Here is a 24,395-nt window from a genome sequence, read left to right on the forward strand (position 1 = left end):
CTATCCGTTTCAATCATTCCATGCACTCCATCATTCCATGCACTCCATCCGTTACATACACTCCATTCACTCTGTCCGTTCCCGTCCATTCTGTCCGTTCCCGTGTCCGTTCCATGCGTTCCACCCGCTTCATCCGTTCCACCCGCTTCATCCGTACCGTCCACTTCATCGACACCGTCCACTTCTAAATGTCTAAATTGATCTTGTAGCTCAATCTGTGGCACCTAAATACATTTACTATTTCTCTAATTACCCTTTTATTAAACATTATAACCCGAATTCACATTGGTGACACTATTAGAGTGCCCCTCTACACTTCAGTTTTTCTAAGATTCTGTATTTCTCACAAGGGGGTGAACGGTTAAAAAAAAGCCACAAGCCCACGCTGGGCTGCAAGGCCCAATATCCCATGAAAGGGAGAGGAAACTGAGAAAAGGAAGACTGAGAAAGTCACAAACCCATGCAGGGCTGTGAAACCAAATATCTCACGAAGGGGTGAAGAAATAAGTTGAAGAAATGGTCAGAAAGTCATTATCCCACGCTGGGCTGCATAGCCAAATACCCCAAAAGGGTACAAAACAGGGCTGAATCGGCCCACACCCCACGCCGGGTTGATAGTTGGAGTAGCCCAGAAGGGGGTGATAGAAGCGACTACCACAGTAGGGGTGAACCAGCACGTAACCCACCCGGGGCTGAGAAACCAGACTCCCCACAAGGGTTGAGCGTAAGGATAAAGCAACCAGGACTGCGCTGGCTCGTAGCCTACAGGAGGCTTAGAAGGTGAACAATTCAGAAAGAACAGCGAGTGCACTGTGTTACTGTTGTGAATACCGACCTATCCAGGTCCAGAGGAGATTTCCCGGAGACTGGATAAAACCAAGATAGTTAGGACTATGTGACGAGGACCTTGTAACCATAAAGGACAGCCGAGAGACATTTAACTTTGACACTGAAGGAAAGATACCGGAAGAAATCTTTGGTGGGGGTCAGAAAACCAGCAACCACTAAATTATCGAAAAGGGGAAGTAACCCCTCCCTAAGCTCAACTTTAGATACTCTCTTCTTTCTTTTTATAGTGGTAGGGCAAGTATGAGGTCAGAGCAGATTTGTACAGACGACCGTGTTTATTTGTGAGAACTCCTGACAATAAACTCACTTGTTGAACCATGTCCTCTGGTCCTTCTTCTATGTCTGACTTACTACAGGATGCTCATGCCATTGTAAGTCAACATTGTATGTGATATTGTTTTGTGACAGTGCCACCCTACTGTAATTCCATGGGAAACTGTTCATACATTATGTCGCCACAGGATTTACACCAGAACGTGCACCTTTTGACGGTGGAGATGAAAACACGGGAGGTTGGGGACGCCGCCTTGGCCTCTAACACTACATAAATGGACGTTGCTCCTCCCCACGCCATCTTGCTGAAATGCTGTGTCAAGTTAAGGCTGTTCATTTGGCCTATGAGACAAAGAGAATCTGAACTTTAGGACGCGAGACTGTATTGTAATGAATATTTGATCAATGAAAGAGAGTAAAGTTTTAATAGCACAATAACCAGAGTAACCTACTATTTCAATGTGTTTTCCTTAGCACTGGATACGGAGAATGCCTATTGGATAAGCCCAGCGGAAGAACCTATGACCTTTCGTTTCAGCTGCCGGGTATCACTTATGACGTCAACAAACAGTGCGAGCTCATGTTTGGGCCTGGGTCGCAAGTCTGCCCGTACTTGGTAAGACATCTTTTCCCTTTCATTCACTGTCCTACACAGAGCGATTGCTACTAAGATTAAAACATTAAGCAAAATGTACTTTCCAGATCAAATCAAATAATTGATTCTCTTTATTGACATAAAAGTCATTAGAAATTTAAAACATTGAAAACATTTACATAACGTTTCAGGCGCTCCTAAGCATTTCCAAAAAAACTGAATCTGAAGGCCAAAGAAACGCCCTAATTCAGCAACATTTAGGGCCTGATTCGCAGAAGCGTTTTATAATGGCGCAATGCCAGAGGAAACGCTCTGTGAATCAGGCCCTTCGTGTATTAATAGCAGTCTTTTCCTGCAGACCTTTGCACATGGATTTGTTCAGTCTGGAGCTGGATGCCTGAATCCACAGAGAAGTGGATCCGATTCCGCTTTTTTGTAATGATCATCGAATATGCAAATTACCTCCAGGGAAATCCATTGTATGCATCTCTTCTCGTTTCTATAAATCTGGCACATTTCTGAGGAATTACCGCTGGTGGAATTACCGCTGCAGTAATTCTAGCGAAATCCCACATGGAGACCCATGGACTCCAATTAATGGGGACTAACATCGCCTACCACCACTTGCAATCCGGCGGTAACACCGCTGGACTAAGTGGAGGTAACTGTAATACAGTGTGGTGGCAGGGCGGTGTGGTAAAGCAGCAGTATACAGTAATACCACTGCATTTTACCTGCAACGTTCCACTCATAATGAGTCCCAATATCTAAGCAATACTTCAACAGCTCAGCACTTGCATTATTTGTTTGTTATAAAGTACTTGAGAGAGGATTTCAGAACTGATCAATTAACATGGACATTGGACATCCCCATTTAGTGCACTCTGGCCTAATGCAATACCTGACTTATAATGCTTTAGCTGGCCTGAAATAAGAGTACAGCACTTGGGCCTTTCTGGCTGATATGATATGATTATTTATAACGCGCTTAATGCCCAGAAGTTTCTAAGCGCAGACATGGAGATCGAACCTGTGTTGCTCCGTGTCGTTTTGCTTCCAAGGCGAGCACATTGCCCCTGAGCTATCCTCCTGAGACAAGGCTGCACATGACATATCGTTACTACTCCTCATCATGTGGGGCAGCATGTTTCATATCATTTCTAGATCTAGCAAATGTACTAATTTATTTTTTGGGCATTTGTATGGCGCCTTTACACAGGTGTTTCCAGGCGCCACAAGACACGAAGGGCGAGGGGGGAAACATGGAAATCAAAAAGTAAAACAACAGAAACGGTTATATTGGCCTTGTGACAATCCTACGGTGCAAGTGCATGAAAAGGTGGTAAGTGCAAGGGGAGGGGGTAAGGGAATAGTGCAGGAGTGGGTTGCCCCCAAGGGTAGCGTGCCGGGCAACTGCTGGGCAGGCCAAAGTGCCAAGGAAAGTAAAGACATTTAAAGTGTGCACGTTAAGGAAAGGAAAGTGTGTAAAGTCTGCAAGAGGCACAATACAGATAGAACAAAGCAGAGAAAGGTGCAAGTGTGCACGAGAAAGCAAAGGAAACAAAGGAGAGCAAGAAAGGGCGATGCACCCACCTGAAGGTGAAAGGTTAGGAAGATAGAGCAAGGAATAAAGAGAGGGGCTACAGATCAGAGTAGTCACGCCTAGGAGAAATGAAATGAAATATTTTATTTATATCGCGCTCATACACAAGTGTTTCCGAGCGCACCAGGCAAAGGGACGGGAACAATGAATAACAAATACACGATCTTACTAGGCCCAGTGACATTGAGAACGCGCAAGTGCATGGAAAAGGGAAAAGGGGGAAGTGCATGGGGGGGGAGTGGAAAGTGTGGAGGAGAGCAGAGAACAGAAATAAATAATAAGTCAAATAAATAAAGGTGAATAAACAGTAGTAGTGGAGCCAGCAAGTGGCAAGTGCTAGATTAGTCAGATGGGTATATCTGATAAGTGCAGAAAAAGAGTGGGAGGGGCACTCTATGAGTACAGATACAGTCCTCAGTGCAAGGAGTGGCCCGGAGGCAGTGCAGGAGGGTGGCAGGGTGAGCAGGTACCTGGGCCCGAATGACAGAGGGTGGCCAGGTGCACGGTGCCGAGAGAGAAAACAAATCGGCAGGGGAGAAGAGAGGAAAAGGAGGAAGCAAAGAGAAAGGTCTTGAGGTGCTTCTGGAACCGGAGATGGTTCTTCTCAAGTCTCAAGGTATATTTGTATTTGTTTATTTGTATTTGTTTATTTGTATTGTGTACCCTGCGCCCAAGGGCATCAGGGCACATGTTTGGAAAAGGTAGTTACAAAAGGTGGCTGGGAGGCTGTTTTAAAAGGAGGCCCCAGCCGAAGACACATATCTACCCCCAACTCGTTTCTTTGAAAAATGATTGACCCTGAGGGAGTAAGAAGTAGAGGAGCGAAGGTATTTACAGAGGGATAGTCGGAGGCATTTTGGACCCAGGGCCCAGAAACCCTTGTGGACAATACAGAGGGTTTTGAATGTAATCCTTGCGTCCACTGGGAGCCAGTGAAGGGATTTCAGAGCTGGACAGATACGATCCCAGGGCTTGAGGCCAAGGACAAGTCTCGGAGTCCTGTTCTGGATTAGTTGTATTGGGAGGAGGGTTGGGGCAGGAAGATTTAGAAAGAGGCTGTGACAGTAGTCCAACCTAGAGAGAACCAGAGCTTGGGAGACAGTGAGCTTCTGGGGGAAGGAGAGGAAAGGCAGAGTACCTCTGAGGACGTGCAGTAAAAAGTTTGACTTTTTTGAGACGTCAGAGATGTGTGCGGAGAAGGAAAGTGTGGAGTCAAAGATTACCCCGGGGTTCTTAGCCTCGCAGGTAGGGGTAGGCGGAGGGCCAAGGGAGGCCGGGCAGAGAGTGAGGGGAAAGGATGGAGAAGGTGTGTCAATGAGGAGGATCTCGGTCTTTGTGGCAGTTAGACCAAGATCATTGGCGGCACACCAATTTTAAATGGCGATTAGGCAATCAGAGATGAGGGAAGGAGGGGAGGTGGCTGAAGGAAGCCTGAAAATGAGTTGTGTGTCATCTGCATAGAACTGGAAGTTAGAGCAGAAAATGGAAATGCAGTAGGTGAGAATTCCAGCTATTGGTTGAAAAGCCAGGGTGAGAGGTTAGACCCTTGGAGAAATCCGCAGTAAGAGAGGGAGATGGAAGAAAGGAAGGACCCAAGTTGTACCTGGGAGGGTCGATCAGAGAGGAAGGAGGTCAGCCAGGCCAGAGCCTGATCAGTGATACCCAGGTTATCACGGAGACGATTGAGCAGGGTGCAAAGAACCTGGCGGTTTGGAAAGTCTCAGATTGCACCCCACACGTGAAATGTATATGAAAGAAATGTATATTAAAGGAAAGGTACATCCTGACAAGCTAAACTTGTGTTTGAATCCAAGAGGGGCCTACCCATGGGGAAGGGGAACTCTGAGAGGCCTAACAAAGTGGAAGACTGATTTATTTTGCGATACTGAAGAAATTGAAGCTTGGGGAAGAAGGGCCTAAACTTGGGAAAGGGAACCCCGAGAGCCCTAACAAAGTTGAATACTTATTGGTTTTGATGCTAAAGGAGTTAAAGCTTGTGGAAAGGAACCCCGAGAAGCTTGGAGAGGAACTATGTATATTTCTTTTGATTGTGTTTTGGAACTTGGAAGAGGTAAAGCTTGGGGAAGGGAATCCCAAAGAACTTAATACATTTGAAAGTGACTGTGACCAGAACTGTGGAGAAGGTCTGATAAACTCAGACCTTCAAGGTTTTTGATTGAACTCATTTTTGTGAAGCTGATCACCCCACACCTAGTGAGAAAGTCACCTGAAACCAACCTTGGTTTTATATTTTCTGTTGAACCACTATATTTTTCTTTTAAGAGACTTCCTAACACATTTTGTCAAAGAGTGAGGGCAAGCATACGTTTAGTCACAGGCAGATTTTTATTTTGGACTTTCAGACTTCGATGTCCCTTAGAAGCATCAGTTAAGGAACCATCCCTTAAGTGTTGGGGGTCAGTTAGGCATTCTACCAATCGAGGAACCTTAGTAAATAGGTGTTGAAACTAAAATCTTTGAGTCTGTGTCTCTCTTGATACCATGCCTGTCTCGCACACCGAAGAACTACAGTTAATAAGATAGCATTTTGTCATCTTAAGTAACCTTTTGCAGCGATTCTCACCAAATATAGCAATGCAGGATTTTGCGGCGATTACACTATTTATTAGGCTAGCTCATGCTTGTGTCTGCAAGCTTTCAGAACAAGAAAGGTCTCTTAGTTAGCCTAACAAAGGTATCATCCACATCTCTTAAAGGTCCTGTTCATTTTAATCAATTTTTAAACCAACAAGCTGCACTCTGACTGGTTAACACTTTATTCCCAGCTCTCTGTTTGTAACCACTTTGCATTTAATTAATCTGAGGCTTTTCCTTTACCTGAATGATTTCACTTCCTGTGATATCATCGAGTTAAAGAAGATGTGAACTACTTCCCATAAAATTGGTGCAGTCAAAAGTCATGTGATGTCACATCCTGTGATATAATTAGTTATGTGATGTCACTTCACCTTCCCCTGGCATTTTGGTGAATTGACATCCATGGAAGAACGCAAAAATGTTTGTGTGGTAAACTAATGTGCATGGTGTAGCACCATAAGAAGGTTGTAACTTGAATATTTCCATCATCATCCTCTGAGAAGGCTCCCATTCCCTCCAGGGCCAAAACCTCAACTTTGATCCAATAGGGGGCTCTCCTCTTTGACGATAGAAAAATACGAGGAACCGACATGGATCCCAGTAAGAAAGACTAATAGAACATCGGCATGCTTTCGTCAGAAGTCGCCTCACTTAAATTATAGGAAAATACCAGGAACCCACACAAATCCCACCATCAACGCATCAGGCGCCGTAGAACTTACTGCGAGGTAGGTGCATTCATGTAAAATAAATTCATAAAAACAAGTTATTTATTGTTGGAGTTTTACACGACACCACACACAGCATTAAACCGCTTTGGAGCATTATAGAAGGCAAAGACAAATTGTAGGGAGAACATCCTGTACTTCATTGTGGATTGGACAATAATTGCTGGGTGAGGTAGCGAGAACAGGTTCACTCTCTGTTGAAGAAGTCTGAGGGTACACAGAACATCCTGTGCTATTTTCTCTGGAAGCCAGAGGGACTCCCAGTACTCATGAGTACCTTGCGGTCAGGTGAGGAAGGCTTTCAGAAGAACAGATTAGTTTTTAAAACCTTCCTAAAGTGCAGAAAATGTTTTTAGATTAGTCAAAGTTTTTCTAAGCGGTTGTTCAAAGGTTTGGTTCCAATCACCCCCAATCTACTTCCTCTTTATATTGTTACTGCTTGTATGTGGTCCATGTTTGCAAATCTCATGTCCCGAGCAGGTTCCTAAAGATGAGTTTCCTCGATAACCTATTCCAGGCTCTTGTTCCAGAAGGTCAAGCAGACAATATATAGGACTTTAAAGTGCTCTCTGTCTTCCATAGGGAAGCAGGCGGGTGTTTTCAGTCCTGGAAAGGAGCGGTCCAATTGTGTTAGTCCTAGTAGCAACCTACGCGCGTGCTGAAGTTTGAACTACTATGAGCGGTTTTAGAGATATGTGTAAGTAGACCTATGTACAGAGGATTACAGCGGCCCAATTGGTTTAGAGCCACTTCTCAAGTTACGCTCACCTCGTGTCGTAACTCAAAGAATAGGAGGATTTTTCAGAATTAGTGCAGATAACATAACTGGTATATTTGTAGAGCACCCGTTAAACCCAAAGAGGCATCTTGACGTTATTGAGGGATAACCAGAAACCTCTGGGTATTAAGCGCGTTATTAATAACCTATCATATCATAACAGATGTTTTTTACTCAACTTAATGATACTCATTTTTTCGACCTCAGAAGGACGAAGGGCAGAGTCGACCTGCCAGGATTCAAACCTGTGACCATAAGTTCAAACACAGGCCCCTGTAGTGGATGCATTAGTCCACTGATCCACAGACCTGGCATATGAGATGATAGTGAATATTCCTCGTGTTACAATGGGTATGAGAATTAGGCTGATTTCTAAATCTCAGGTTACCCCTTGATATATTGGCACACTCACAGCCACTTGGCAGGTGTTCTCTGCTTTCATTGAGATGTCAACGGCCATCGAGGCCACGTCGCCGCTACACAACAATTGTCTGAGCAATACGTTATGGGCATGGGCATAGTCCACAATGGGCATGTTGTGATGTTTTAGATCTTGGGTACATTCTACTCTTAGTTATTGGTTTGGTTACTCTGTTCTACCATAATCAACCCGCTTATGGCTTGGCTCAATTGCGGCAAACCAATCCCCAACATTCTCCAAAGAGTCAACAACATCAATGCAGTCTCGGTGCTTGGATGTTCACAGCCATTTATTGCCTTTTTTGGATTTGATATGAGGGCAAAGGGTAACACAGAACTAAGGGGGTAATTCATAGAAATTCGCACAAAAGTGGCGCACGCGGCTGGCGCACAGTGTTCTCGTGCGAATGTCTGCGCCAGCCGCGTGCACTAAAATGGATTTCCGCGCACAGCGTATTCATGGATTTTAGCCTCCAAAAGCAGCCGTAGTGCAGAGTGGCACAGCGACCCTGCAGCAGCGCCAGTTACGCCCCCAAGAACGCCCTTGCGCAAGGAAAAGCCATCAAAATCCCCAATCCAGCGCAAAGGGCTGCGCCAACCCTGGGCCAGTTTACCGGACTGCCAAACAGCAAACGCCAAGCAGGGAACGTGTATTACGGGTTTTGCAGTAACTTCCACACGTGAAAGGGCCTGTGCGAGTGTGGTACGTGTATAACTGTTGTTCGCGTGAATTTTTACATGCGATTGGCCTGGGTATGTGTATTCCAGGGGTGCGTGGGAAGTTTCACATGTGATTGGCCTGGGTACGTGTATTCCAGGGGTGCGCGGGAAGTTTCACACGTGATTGGCCTGGGTACGTGTATTCCAGGGGTGCCTGGGTAGTTTCACATGCGATTGGCCTGGGTACGTGTATTTCAGGGGTGCGTGGGAAGTTTCACACGCGATTGGCCTGGGTACGTGTGTTTCAGGGGTGCGCGGGAAGTATTACACATGAATTGGCAGTGTGGGTCCTCCCAGATGTTCCCTCTACCCCCTCCACGGCCCCTGCAAGCAGCCCACACCACAGGGGACTACCCTGCACCCCTGGTCATGTCCCGCAGGCAGCCCATCCACCATGGGCATGCCCCTCAGCCAAGCCACATGTCACGTTGCAATATGATCACCAACTCATGTCTCCCAGCACCCCCAGCCCCCAGCAGTCAGGGGGACCTGCCAGCAGGCCCCCACTCATGTCCCACTCATGTCCCCCAGCACCCCCACCACCCAGCAGTCAGGGGCACCTGCCAGCAGGCCCCCACTCATGTCCCCCAGCACCCACACCCCCCAGCAGTCAGGGGCACCTGCCAGCAGGCCCTCACTCATGTCCCTCAGCACCCCCACCCCCCAGCAGTCAGGGGCACCTGCCAGCAGGCCCCAACTCATGTCCCACTCATGTTCCCCAGGACCCCCACCCCCAGCAGTCAGGGGCACCTGCCAGCAGGCCCCCACTCATGTCCCACTCATGTCCCCCTCCAACATGTCAACATGACCCACAATCATGGCCCTCATGTCCACCAAAATCCCACGGCATGCCACCCCTGCCCAAATAACCAACCAAGCATAACATACACCCCACATTGAAATGCCCATTACATGAAACAACCCAAATGGCATGTATGTACATCAGCACAGGTCCGTCACACACACACAATGGGTGCCAGTGAATGTGAACACCCACATCGTGACATGCATGAAACCAATGAGAGAATACCACACATTGAAGTACGGGAACAAATGTATTGAACAAAGAATGTGGTGAAAGAAAATCAAATACCAAACAATGGACATAAGGAAAAAACAATGCAGAATGTCACATAATGATAAAAAAAGGAAATCAGAATCCAAAATATATGAAATCAAAAATGTCTCCAAAGTCTCCTTCCAACAAAGCAAATCCAAACAGAAATGAAAAAGTAAAATCCATTGCTCCATGGAAAAGTCAAAAAAGAAAATGCCGACAAATGCACACTCCAACTATTTACAAGGATGAAATCCTGGGTCCATGTGCCCAACTGTCCAAAGGAAACCTACAAAAAAGCCTACAGAATAAACAACTATATACAAAAATGTGGGGCATAGTCCATGCGCCCCAAAGGGAAGAAAAAAAGAAAGGAAACTTAACACTAATGAACTATATACAATGGAGGCGGGCAAGTCCAACGGCTCACTGGTTGATGTCATGGGCCAGGGCATCATCGAACTCCTGTTCAATTGCTTGGAGGCGGGCATGTTCACTGGCCCCGAGGTCTTGCAGGGATAATGCGGTGTCCAGCTCCAACTCCCTGCGAATACCCTCGAGGCACTCAGCCCGCCTCAGCGCCCTGCGCATGGAGTTCTCCGCCCCGACCATTATGAGCCGTTCCTCTTCCGCCCGCCGCCGCTCCGCACCTTTCTGCTGGACAAACCGCTGCCACACGGAACACAATCCCATTCCAGGGTTCTCCTGCCTACCGGACGATCCCTGCCGCTCTGATGTAAATGGCCCCGAGCCATGATGCCTCCCACGTCGAGCCTGCCGCTGCCTCCGATGCAACTGCCTCTGCCAGCACGACGGCATCCAGGCTGATGGAATCCACTGACGCCGTCGTGCACGTGCCCTGCCCGATGATGCCGGCACATCCTCCCTCTGCTGGGGTCCAGTTGCTGGTGTGTCCACCCCTGCTGGACCTCCGACTCCCGACTGTGGCAGGGATGGGAGCCCCACCGAGCTGGCTGCATTGGTCGAGGCAGGTCCACAGGGGGCCATGGTGGCATCTGGGCCGGAAGAAGGGATGGAGAACGACTGGCACATAGCCTCCACGGAGGAGGAGAGGGTCGCCAGAGTGGCCGACACATGTACGAAACCCCCAACCATGGTCGCTCCCAACTGTGCCACGTTGGCACGCTGCTCTTCGTGATGACATGCGTGCTCCCCCCGGAAAGCACGCACGTCATCACGAATGACACTCGTGCGCAACGCAACACCAATCAGGACCTTCTCCATACTGCCAGGGGTCCCCTCGTCTGCAGGTGGAGGAGTGTCAGATGACATGGACATCCCCCCTACCTGCGGACGGGCCTGGGATGGGCATCCCTGCTGGTGCATGGTGGTGCAGTCACAGTGTCAGGGACAGTGACATGCACAGGCCCCTCCATGGCGACCTGTGCTGCCTCCTGCCCCTGCCCCTGGACTGCACCACTTGCACCAGTGGTACCACCCCCACCAGGCCCCATGTGCAGCTCAGTAGCAGCCTCCTCCTCCTCTGTGGAAACCACCAACCTGGATGGCTCCACACCGTCTTCCGCCGTTGCAAGCCCCTGTGGGGGCTCACCCACCCCTTCCGCTGCAGCCATGGGGGCATCCCCGCCTCTTTGCTCCACAGCACCGTCTCCGCCCTCTTCTTCACTTTGCGCTGTGTAGAGGGAGACATAGAACACAAGCATCAGGGTACTGTACAATGGTCCCCTAGACAGGAAGCAATAGCAGATGAGTGGCACTGTCAAAAATCACTTCCATCATGTCCCTCCACAACACATGGGTCAGTGCCGGCAAAACACATGCAGTAACAGGCATGGCGCATGCTATGGACATTAGCATACATGTCCAAGGGACTCTTGAAACATACAATGTTGGTTTGAAACTCACATGCATCATGGGTCATGCCTATCACATGCACACACTTCACCGTAGTTTCATCCATCTGGCCTCGTACACCCCAGACACAGTGGATACAAGGATGACTAGGCTGCATCAGTGAATCTGAACATTGTCACAGACATGTGTCATGCATCCATGGCATTCACAAGTCACAGACACGCAGGTCAGACACACAGACATGGACACCATACATGTACATGGCATCAGCACCCATCCCTCACCCCCACCCATGTCCAGGAACAGAGACTGGCATGCTCTCATGTGTCCATTCCGCATAGAGCTCCCCATGTTGCATTTAAACACATGCACCAACCATGTGGTTCATACATTACTGGTCTCACATGCATGACCATGATGTCCCTGCACACACACATACGTACATGGCCTATGTCACACATATAGGCAAGTATCAGACAACCAGCACACTGCAACATGCCCTGTCTCACACAGCAATGCTTGGCCACTTACCGCTCAACTCCAGACGGGTCTGCCTCTCAAGGATCTGGGCGTGGAGCGCTGGGCGTACGCGTTCCAGGAACCTCAGCTGGATGGTACTCATGCGGCCCCGGCCCCCCTCCACGAGGCGCAGGGCCTTTAAGAGAGTCCTGGACCTCAAGTCCTCCCAGCGCTTCTTGACTTGCTTGATGTTGCGGGTTGCCACCCCCTCCGCGTTGATGGCAACCACAAAGTCGTCCCAGATCTTGTCCCGTCCTTCCTTGTTGGCGCGTGATGATCCGAAGAGGGCATCATAATGCCCCAGGACAAGCTCCACCAGGACACCAACTTCCTTCTGACTGAAAATGTATAATGGAAACTTCAAAAGTACGATAATAAAAAACAAAAAAAAAACTTTCTAAAACACCTTTCTATTAAAAATGGAGCATGGATACTTTAGCGTATTTAGCAAATTTCATCAAATTGGAATTTGAAAAGACTACATTAGAGACAAGGAGATACTCAAAGAGAACGGAGAAGATACACGAGGGAGCCATGGATCAAGAGTTGGGGTAATCTAGCAAGACTACTCATAAAACATAAAAAGATTTTTTGGGGCTCACTGCTATAAACAAATCAAAAGCAGATCAACAGAAAGAATCCTTCGCTCAAATCCTAGCACAATCTCGAAAACGAGGTACACGAAACATCAGTTAATGCCGTGTTTTGATTTCATAGGGTTTGAGTAGCAAGCGAGAAAAAATAAGGTATTGAAATAAAAACACGTGGAAGACGCTAAGCAACAAAGGTATATCTTTGAAAAGCTGTTGTTGTTCGGTGTCCGGGGCCAACATGGATGCCGAAAGTGACAGATTAGTAAAGGGAGCACACTCTTAGGTTGATCAATGCCAGCTGTTCGCAAGTATGTTACTACATTTCAGGCTCGAGATTATTTAATCGAAGGAGAATTCATCAATTTCTTTTTGCAAGACATTTTACCACAAATGATTGTGGGGGGAGACCCTGCATCATTCCCCCCACCCCTCTACCTTTTGTATTACCCTAAATCACCCCCACATACATCTGCAGTAAAATCTGTTGGAAAATATTTAAGGATTTCTTTATTTTCTTTTTTTTTTTATTGGTTTGTTACAAACCTTTAAAAAATGATTGAGAACAATTCCATCACAGCACATTTAATTCAAAACATCAAAGCATCAAGAAAATGGAAGAATTTCTTCGGTGCATCATTCTAACTGTCACGTTTCCGAATTAAGCGTGAAAAAGTTTCCGAAATGCAATTAAAAATTCAGATTAGAAAAAAAAAACAATGAGAAGACAAAGATCCTTATACTTCAAAATAAAACCAGAGTACTATAGAGTCATAAATCCCAACGTTATTAATTATCTTCTGCATTTCTTAGTTTTTTTTTCTACTAATTCCAAGAAAAACGTTCGGTCAATTGTTAATCGACGATCAGCGTCCTGAAAAGAGTATCTCCACCATTCTTCATAGTCAATGATGCTTTTTCCATTATGAATCTTCCCAAATGATTTGCACGTTCTTGATGCAAGTTGGGACACAATAATGTAAGATGTTTCAATGCTTCTGTGTCATTTCCACAGAGTCTGCATGTCAAAGAACTTAGACCTCCTGCTTCTCGTATGCTCTGGTTTTCCCGAGTAGGGAATTGATTTAATCGGTATTTCATGAATGTTGGTCTTCGTTTTTTTTCTGGAAACTTTTGCAAGTATGGCTGGACCACGTTTAATTTTTTTTCTTCAACTGGAATCAGTTGCATGATTCTATGCTTTTTGCATGAATCACCGGTGTCTATCCAATCTTGATTCCACAGCATTGACTTGACTTTGTTAGGATTTTCTTGAAGTAGAGAAATGTCTGCTCCTATATCTGTTAGTATCTTTTCACAGCGTCTTGCCCACAGCGATAGAACGGAGTCACTTGGTCCGTTGGTCACATCTTTTAGAATATTATATTGTGGTTGCGGATTCTTGGCAGTTACTTTGCGGAATTCATTGAGTGTGTTCCAAGATATTCTTCCGTTAATAGATAGCAGACTGAGTTCATATCTCATACAGTCTGTGGGCACACCCAGTGGTAAGCGCAGCACTTTGTACCAAAAAGAATGCTCCAACGATGCCCACACCATTGCAGGGCAACCGAAGGCACTCTCGGCTCCATGAATTAGAGCCGGTATGACCTTTGTTTTATAAAAGGTCAAAACAGGTAACATGGAGTGTTTACCATATTTCTTGTTTACAATGCAGGCTTGTGCTGTTAATTGTTTGCATTTGCTTTTGACTTTATCAACCCATGGGGCATCATTTATGCTCGAGCTCAGCAACATGCCCAAGTATATTGTTTGTTTTGTTAAATCAATCTTCCCTTCACCAAGTTTCCACAAAAACTTTTTTTTTTCCAATAGGGTCTTTGTTTTTCTGCATGTCTTGTAAGATTAGAATTTCTGATTTTTGAGTATTCGCATTCAACCCATTTTGTTGTATGTATTTATCTAGAATGCATAGTTTTCGTTGGAGACATATTGGTGTGAGTTCTAGCAAAACTAGATCATCTGCATACAGTATCCAATTAATTGCTTGTCTGTTTATTTTTGGAGGGTAGATGTTTGCATTTTCATATGCGTCACCCAAGTCCGATATGAACAGATTGAAAACAATCGAGGCGAGGGGACAGCCTTGCTTTACACCACAAAAAGGTTTTATAGGATTCAATAAAGTTCCACTTTTGTCCATCCTTATTTTTATCTCGGTGTCCGTATGCAAGGCTTTAATTGCCAATAACAGGCTGGTTGGGCACTTTAATGATTTCTCCCTAGATGGAAAAACCTGCAATGGAATCTACCGGTCCCTTTCAGACATTTATTCCCCTGGAAGCATCAAAACGTACATAGGAGAGGAAATTCCACCAGGACGGATATAGCTGGTCACTTTAAAGGAGTAACCCACATAAAGAACCATGGCCATTCCCTTCCATCCCTAGCCCCATTAGTGATCCACTGTGTGCTTGGTTAAACTGATCTACTGTGTGTTATATTTAAATGCATTGACGACTGGATAAATACACATGACCCATTGTGTCAAGTGCAGCGAGAAGTATCAGGTTTCTTCCTCTCTAGTCCTTCGCCCTTGACCTATGGTGTCCCACAAGGGTCTGTCCTTTTGCCTGGGTTCTTTAACGTTTATGTAAAACCTTTATCTGACCTCATAGACTCTTACTCTGCCTCTTTCAAAGCCTATGCTGATGACACCCGGGTCACTTTCACGGTGAGAAACCTACCTCATGATGCAGCCTTCATATTGGCTTGTCCTTCCAGCATCAATGATTGGATAAGAGACAACTGTCTCTGCCTTAATACGTCTGCAACAGAGATCATCAACCTCAGGCCCTCCACATCTGGTAGTGCCCTTCACATGGCCATGCACCATGGCCCCTGCACCTTGTGATGATCCACTAAGTATCGTAGGGGTCATTTTGAAGGGGATGCACTGCTTTGCCCCCATATGCAGAACATCACAAAGAAGTCACACTTCAACCTACTAATGCTGAAACACATCCATCTGCACCTAAAGATGTGTAGGAATGTAGAGGACCTTGTGGCTCTGTCGCTTGCCCACTTGGATTACGCCAACAGCCGGTGCCTGGGCCTCCCCAAATGCTTAGTTCACCAGTTCCAGGCCATTCTGAAAAAGGCTGCCAGGCTGATCCTGGGCCTTAAATATAGAGACCATATGACCACCGCTCTCAGCATTAGCTACCCATGTAAAAAACAAAATGGCACTAAAAAAGCTACGCACCAACCATCAGACCTACGCAGAGTTGGACCTGCACATCTCCAGCAGAAGATCAGCAACTATGGCCCACGCGTGCCCCAACGTTTGCTTCATCAAAGTCTCCGTCGCCTGCTCGATCCAGGAAACAGGAAGTTGCCAACAAGCTTCATAACACAGCGGGCACATCCATATAGAACAGGGTTGTCCCACTCCATCCCCGAGGGCCGCAATCCTGGCAGGTTTTCAGCATATTCCTCCTTAATATTCATGAGCAAAAATGTGCTTACAGTTAGAATCACTGGATGCAAATATACCTCATGAATATTAGTGAGGGGTATCCTGAAAACCTGACATGTTTCTGGCCTTTGTGGCCTGGAGTTGGACAATCCTGATATAGAACCAACCTCCCAGTAACATTGAGAATTCATAACGATCTGGATGACCCGTTAATATCCTGTAAATGCCTGTAGTCGCACCAGAGTTCAAATCCTAAATAGAAGAGTGGAGGGGGACTCTGACGAGCACTGGGAAGTGGCGTCAAAGAACGTCAATGTTAAATATGCAAATTTCATTCAGGCTTGTCTTTCGCAGATTGAAAAATAGCACACACGACAAAAAGCATTTGCCAAGGGAACAGATTAGTCAGACCCTGTAAGAAAACATGTCAATACGAGACATTATGCAGCTGTACGGTCAACGACTGCTGTGGTCTTGCGGTTAAGGGTCTTGTTTCAGAGGCGTAATGTGGCGTTCGATTCCCAGGGTCCGAAACCTGTCCGCAGCCTGTTGTTGTCCTTTATTTTATTTTTTTATTTCTTAAACACACAGGGGGGGTGGTGTCCACCCTCTCAAAAAAGTGGGTGGATGCCGTCCACCTGCGTGGTCCCTCGACTTGAGCCCTGAGTCGCATCTTTTCAAGCCCTTCTTCATTTCTAGATCTGGTATCCAGTGCTTATACCGAAAACAAATCTAAATTAAATAATACAGAAAAAATGACGAAAATCAAATATATGGGGTTATAATTATGGGGGGTGGTTCGGGTGGGGTTAAAAGCGTGGGGAAACAGGCGGTTTGGGGGATTGTGCCCCCAATTTAAAACAAATATATTTATATATTTTTATTTTTGGTATTATTTCATTCACTATTTTTTGATTTGTTGTAATCACATATAACTCAAGTTCTTAGGCAACTGCACTTCCATGACAGCAGAAGCCTAAATTGTTCTCCCCGCACTTACACTGCCCTCCGCTTGGAGGTCATAGTTCCTCTACCACCCCTACTGACACCAAGCATGGCTCTTTAACAATAAGCGGACATCTCTTGTGCTCGTACTTACCGGTACCTACCACTTTCTACTGCTAGACCATCGCTATTACTTTACTGCACTTCTCCCCATACCACTTCACCGGTCCGAATGTTCCAAGGCTTTTAAGGTTCAGATCCGACATTTGTCTCCCTAAGGTCCTGCAAAATGACTGATTCGCAGCTCGCGCCCTAAAAAGCAACCAATGAATATAAGTATTTGATACAAAAAAGGGTACAACGTAAAAAGAACTCAGCGAAACTCATTACTAAAAAGGAAGATGAAAAAAATAAGGTTTGCCAAAAATAGGGAAAAAGGAATTAAGCAAAGATGAATATGGGGTTACAAAAACATAAAACAAAAAGAGAAAAAGGAAAAAAAAATCTAGTCAGGATCAGTATGTGTTAGAGCAGGTGGGGAGGGCTAGAAGAGTGCTGGGGAGATGGAAATGATACTTGGAAATCAAGGGTGCTGAGTTAAGCTGATGGGGGCGGGGTGGGGAGGATTTTGGGGTTCCCCTGGTACAGTTAAATCAATACGAACAGAAAACACATTTTTCAAACAAATATCCATTTATTGGCTGTAATCCCATCTGGCACTTTTTTCTCTCCCTCTCTGTTGCGCTTCCTGTTGCACTGTGTCTCTCTCTTTATATGTGAGCGAGAGTTCTGTTGTCAGGCATGCTTTTGCTGAAGCCACCCCAGCAGTTGCTGAAACGGCGCGACGAGGGGGCGAAGGAAGATCTTGAAGTTAAAATTAAAAAAAATGAAAAATGTTTTTAAATATATAAAATAACAAATGTAAACAACGTGTTACAAGAACTGTAATTTAAATAGAGGATGATGAGGAGTTTATATGACAACTTTAAGCCAGGAGTTAATGTAAATGTTTTGGAAATTGCTTTAATGGAAATTAAATTGCGGGTAATGTGATTATAGAGTGAATGTATAAATGAACAATTCTTTTCTTTTCAAATTTTGAGGAATTATTGTAATTGCAATTGTTTTAAAGAAATGTTTTGGTTTTTGGTCTTAGTGTATAAGGTTTCTTTTAACCTCTTTGCTCTTTAAATAAATTAAAAAGAAGAAGTGGGAGGGAGGGCTCTGTTTTTTGCAAAAGCAGGTATTAAAAAGGACGTTATTGAATTGTACAAAATTTGTAAACTGACTCTTATCATGGCCATTTCTTATGTTCACCCACAGTATGTATTTTATTCATAATGAATACAATCCTTTTCTCTTACTCACCAAAGAACATTATCAAAACCTAGACTAACAATTAAAATTATGTTTTGGTAGAAGGTTATTATTCCAAGATGTAAAGTGTGGGGGCTCCTACTATTGTACTCTTTTAAAATACCCCTATGAGAAATGGCAAGAGACCAAACACCACCAATAAGGGCACCAGCCTGCTTTGCATAAAATAAAAAATGCATTTTGGGAACATAAGAAGGATCTTTAGACCTTTATATTTGACAACTATATCACTGATCGAAGGGTTCCATGTTTGCACCACCAAGCACACTAATGCACTCCGGGCTCGGTGCTCATTAGGTTTTTCAAAACTGTCGCCCTAACATTCAAATGTTGTAACATTGAAGCATATATACTTTTTCAGGAAGCCTTGGAAGTTGGATGCGAGGTCTCTATGGAAACCTAATAGGACTGGCATGCACCCCCCCCCCTCATCCTCTATCCATCCTTTTATCTGTGGCCTTTATTTATTTGTTTTTTCAATGACGCGCTTAATATCCAAGTTGGACCCGTGCTATCCCTCTGTTTACCCTCTTCTTTCCCATTCCCTCATCTTTACCCTACTCGTTTTCCATCCGCAGACTAGGGTCTAGACTAGACGAGCATGCGTGCTCCGACGCTACCACCGTGGTGATGTGCTACAGTATAAAATCTATTACCATAACATAACATAGAGCACTTGCAACATCAGTCACTCCATTGGGACCAAAGCGCCCTTTTGGAGGCTATATATCACTATAGGATTTCCACCTATTTTATTTATTTTAAAAAAACAAGTACAATAATCAGTTTAGTTGTTTTTACTTTCTTCATGCAAAAAAAATCTTAATTTTTACAATATTTTTTATGTGTGTGTTCTTATTTTTATGGCACTCAGTTATTCCAGGGATAATATGGTGTGGGATCAGCCAGACACACACATGGATGCATATTTACACAGACAAATACAATTTCCCATACAAGAGTTATAAGCACAGGAGCAGGCATGGAGTGGGAGTCCAGTTTACAGAGCGGATCAGCCGGGAGGGTATTACCCAAATTGACTTAATTATAGTGGTCCTAATTGACCTACTGCACAATTGACCTTTATATTATTTTAGTTATTTTATATATGTATTGGGTTGGTTTTGGATTATAAATAATAGAAGGGGATTGGGTGGTGGATTGCCGGGGGTTTTGGATTGGGTGGGGCGTTGCGGGGGGTTTCCCCCGCATATATGTCCTAATTGACTTGGTGAATGCTGCACCACTGCCCCTTTAAACCAATAGTTTAGGTGTGTTTACAGTGAAAAGCACATCAAACCTATTCAGTTAAACTAATATATTTAGGAAGCAAAGCCCCAGGGAGCAATACAAGGCAGGATTCGGTTTTAAAGGCTGTTTGCCAGCAGGACCATGACCTGTATCTGGTTACCACAAAGCAATTGGAGAGGTGCCCTGCTCAAAACTGGCACGATGCCAGCTGCCTGCACTTGCTGAGTGAAAAGAGGAAACGCTGCTTAAGACCTTCCCGGGCAGAGGGGGATGTGGGGGAAGGGGATGCAGGTGTAGAAATAGATTTCCTGCCAATGATCTACAAGGGGCTTTATTGTCAGATCCAATCCAGTCGTATGTGAAAATGATTACACAGGTGAGTCAAGGAGGCATAGAGCCTGAGGCCAAGATTACAAAATACCCTGAAGGGCGGGGGTGTACGTGGAAGGGCTTTCTCAGTAAAAGCTGCTGTTAGAAAAACATACATAGGAATGGATTTCATTCACTAACATTGTAAAATGGCTCTTTTTAAGATGCCACAATCTGCACACGCAGTGCCGAAACTACTGCTAAATGAAATTACAGTTACCTAATGTGGTAAGCATGTGGTAACTTGAAGGTGCGCATGATTCTGAGTTACGCAGTAACTTGAAGGGTCTGCATGATTCTGAGTATTGCGGACCCTTCAGTTATTCGCCATTTTGGAGTTTCATGTGCTTCAAAGAGAAATTCCCACTCTCCCGTGCTGGATTACCGCATGCAGTAATATCATGTGTGGTAATAGTTCCGGTATTGAAACTCCTTGTTTGGCCGAGCAGTAAAACATGCAGATACTGCTTTTGTTTTACCGTTACCACCAAAGTTGTAAACATGGTGCTAGATTTGAATGTGTTTTTTTTTGGTTTTGGCGCATTTGATGGCACTACCGCCACCTAATGCCCAAAACATTGCTACTGTAAAAGAGAAAGGTGAATTCGGGCCATTGGCATGGCATCTTGCAACACTTGGCGATGACGGTCCATGGGAGCTCGTCATATCTGGTGTCCAGTTTTGACTTTGTTGTGTTACGCAGCATGACTACTTGGTCTCCCACCCGGTGATCAGACGGTCTCGCCCTCCTCTTGACACTCATGTGTGCGTTGGCGCTTGTTCTCCTCCTCTCCGTGCGCTCCTCATCAACTTCGTCCGGGGTCCTGCTGGGGTGATGTGGAATCGAGGATTTTATGACTGTGCCAAACATAAGGTCAGCTGGCGGGACGCCCGACGTGCTGTGGGGGGTGACCCGGTAGTTCTGCAGAAAACGGTATAAGTCAATCTTCCACGGGCTGGTGTTCGCCTTTGTGACTCTTAGAACTTTGTTTAGGGTCCTCATGAATCGTTCTACATCGCCGTTCGCCTGAGGCCACCTTGGCATGATGTGATGGTACTTCACGTTCAGTTCGTGCAAATACTGTTTGAATTCCTCCCCCGTGAAGGGGGGACCATTGTCGCTCTTGATGGTGGTGGGTAGACCATGAGTTGCAAACATTTTCTCCATGGCAGGGATGACCACCTCCGCTGCAGTGGATTCCACTATTTCAACCTCGGGGTACCGGGAATGGTCGTCAATAGCCACCAGGAAGTAAAGGCCTTCCCGTAGTGTGCAGAAATCGATACTGATTGCCTCCCACCGGCCACGACCACGTTCCGCTGACTGTATGGGTTCGGGTTCAGGCGGGGCCCCGGTTATTTGGCAGGGTAGGCAGGTACCTATCAGCTTTTCAACCTTCTCATCAATCTGTGGGAACCACACCCTGTGCCTGATCCAAGCTTTAGTTTGTGCCATCCCTTGATGTCCGTTGTGGGCCAGTGCCACTATTCTCTCTTGTATGCTCGGTGGGATGACAATCCGATTACCCCTAAGCAACAGTCCACTCTCTGTGATCGACAGGTCTTGTCTGACGGTGAACATCCCAGAGAGAAACACCTTCGCTTCGGCGGTCCCGTTGTGCGTGTTTTTCATGAACGTCTTCGAGTCTGAGATGATGGCGTCCTTCACTAGGTCACAGCACGGGTCTTTGTGGGTCTCAGACTCGATGTCCTCGATGCTAACCGCCTTCGGCCTCATGGCTCGCACCACCTGGCATATGTGCTCCTCGGTCTCTTCGGCTACTTGGACTTCTTGTGAGGTTGCCGCAAGAGGATGCCTAGAGAGGAAGTCCACCGGGTTCCCACTTCCCGGCTGGTAAGCCAACTGAAAATTGTACTGCTGGAGGTGCAGCAACCACTTAGTGATCCTTGCCGGTGGGTGTGACGACGTATCCATGAAGATGGGTAATAGGGGTTTGTGGTATGTGATCGCCGTGAATCTCCGTCCATAAAGGTATAGATGAAAGTGACGACACCCCCAGAGCACGGCAATGGCCTCCTTCTCGATATGAGAGTAGCGCTATTCTGTCGTCGTGAGAGCTCTTGATGCGTATGCGATGGGCCTCTTCTCCCCCTCCTTGGTGACCTGCATAAGGATGGCCCCTAGTCCTACCGGGCTCGCATCCACGAACAGTTCCGTCGGGAGCTCGTTGTCGTAGTACGCCATTTTCGTGTCTACGGACAGGGACTCCTTAATGCTTTCGAAGGCCTCCTGGCCCTCCTTCCCCCATTCCCATTTGGCGTTTAGCTTTGTCAGTTCATGTAGGGGCTCCGAGAGAGTTGCCAGATTTCGGATGAACCTCCTGCAGTAGGTGGCCATGCCCAGGAAGCTGCGCATTTCAGTGGTTGTCATTGGCGGGCTTGCCGCTTGAATGTCTGCAACCTTCTCGGGGTCAGGGGAGATGCCTGTACTGCTGAATTTGTACCCAAAGAATGTGATTTCAGACTTGAGAAACTCACACTTTTCCTTATGTATGGTCAATCCAGCGTCTTCTAGCCTGCCCAGTAGAGTCTGGAGCCTCTGAGATGATCTTCCCTGTCAGGAGCGTGAATCAGGATATCGTCACTCACATTGAGGACACCGGGTATGCCCCGGATGACTTCTTGGATGGTTTGTTGGAAAGCTTCAGCCGCTGACGATATCCCAAAACTCAGGCGTTTGTACCTCCGCAGCCCCAGATGTGTTGAGAAGGTTGTGATGTAGCGAGAGTCTCTGTGAAGTTTTAGCTGGTGGTACCCTGCCTTCACATCAACTTTGGAGAACACTCGCGACCCTGTGAGGTCAGCCACGATTTTGTCAAGCGTGGGTGTGATGTGGCGCTCCCGCTTGATAGCGTTGTTCGGGAGATGCATGTCTATGCAAATCTGGACTTTTCCGTGCTGTTTGGGCTTTCTTGTCACCACCATCGGGGAAACCCATGGTGTAGGCCAAGTCACCTCCTCTATTATGCCGACTTCTTCCAACGCTTTGAGTTCTTTCTCCACTTGTTCTCGCATGTGGAATGGTGTCCTCCTGTGCCTCACTGCACCTCATCGATTTGGCAGATGAACTTGACCAAACCCAGATCCTCCGCTGCGTCCCCACTCAAAAGGCATGCAATCCCCGCCTTCACGACGTACATCTTTGACCAAAGTTTGTTTTCACCGTGGACTAGAGTGGTGCGGAACGTGCCAACGACCCGTAGGGGCTTCCTGCTGCCGTACGCAAACAGTGTGTCCGTGTCCTTCAGGTCCGGTTGTGGTCGTAACATCTGAAACATGCTTAGAGGCATGACATTCACGGAGGCACTCGTGTCGATGGTCATCCATACTTGCTGATTCTGGAGGGTGACCAAACATTTGCGACTCCGGAGATTCTTTCTCTGTGTCGCCTGCCCTTGATCCAACGCAGACACCAGAGAGACCTTCCTCCCTTTTCTCCACTGTTCCTTTCCGGGTTCGTCTGGTATGCCTGAGACATCATCCCCTTCTTCCTCGGTCGATGAGTTGGTGGTCTCGACTCACCTTGCGCTGGTCTGCTTCTTCTTTTTGGTCCCGCTCTTTTCTTGAGGGTTCTGCGGGGGCTTCACCGGGGTGCTCACTGATCGGCATACCTTCGCATAGTGGTCCTTTCTGCCGCAGGCCGCACACGTTGTACCTTGCGCGGGGCAGTTTCGCCATCCGTGTCGCAGACCGCCGCACCATCCACACTCAGTGGGACCCGGGACACGTGGCTGCCACCTGTTTTGTGCATAGCTGCCGCCAGCCTCATCCCTCGTGAACTGTCTGTTGGTGACATGGGACACCATGGCCGTGGTGAGGTCGGGCTGTAATTTTTGTAGCGTCGCCCCCATGTTGGCAGCCCTGATATGTGCCAGTTCTCTTTGTCGGGCCAGTTCGAGTATTCATGTGAGGGAGATGCCTTTCTCACTAAGCACCATGCGTCTCAGCTTTTCCGAGTGAATGCCATTGATGAGTTGCCTCCGGATCTCTTTTTCAACGTTTGTGAATTCATACGAAATGGCTAGCTTCCTCAGCCATGTGTGGTAAGCGTCCAGAGTTTCTTCTTCTGCCTGAATGGTGGTGCAGAATATGAACGTCTCATAGTCTGGATTCAACTGCGGAAGGAAATGTGCAGGGCATGTTCAGGGCATCTTTCGCATTTTGGTATGCATCCTGGCAATCATTAATGGATAGAGAGTTAAATATGCGTAGTACCTCGTCCCCCACGTTTAGCAGCAGGTGCGACCTCATCTTCCTGGCAGTCGTGATGTCCTTGCATTCCATCGCCATTTCAAATTTCTGGATCCATAGCTGCCATCTGGGGCCGACTGATGACGGGTCGGTGAAAGGGTCAAATGGCTGGATCATACCCGAGAGGTTTACTTGCTGGCGAGACTGTGGTGATGGCGTTGACAGGTTTGCCGCCA

At 46.5% G+C, this 24,395-nt stretch overlaps 1 protein-coding gene across 1 annotated transcript in view; it reads left to right on the top strand.

Moving 5' to 3' along the window:
- The window catches only part of ADAMTS20 (ADAM metallopeptidase with thrombospondin type 1 motif 20), a 779,002-nt gene that overhangs the window by 291,235 nt on the left and 463,372 nt on the right, over positions 1-24,395 (top strand). The window contains exon 10 of the mRNA XM_069628019.1: positions 1,597-1,738. Coding sequence (XP_069484120.1) covers positions 1,597-1,738 — 142 coding nt within the window. The remainder of the gene's footprint in view (positions 1-1,596; positions 1,739-24,395) is intronic.

The sequence above is a fragment of the Ambystoma mexicanum genome, chromosome 12 (assembly GCF_040938575.1).
Source record: "Ambystoma mexicanum isolate Mex_15411 chromosome 12, UKY_AmexF1_1, whole genome shotgun sequence".
Lineage (NCBI taxonomy): Eukaryota > Metazoa > Chordata > Amphibia > Caudata > Ambystomatidae > Ambystoma > Ambystoma mexicanum.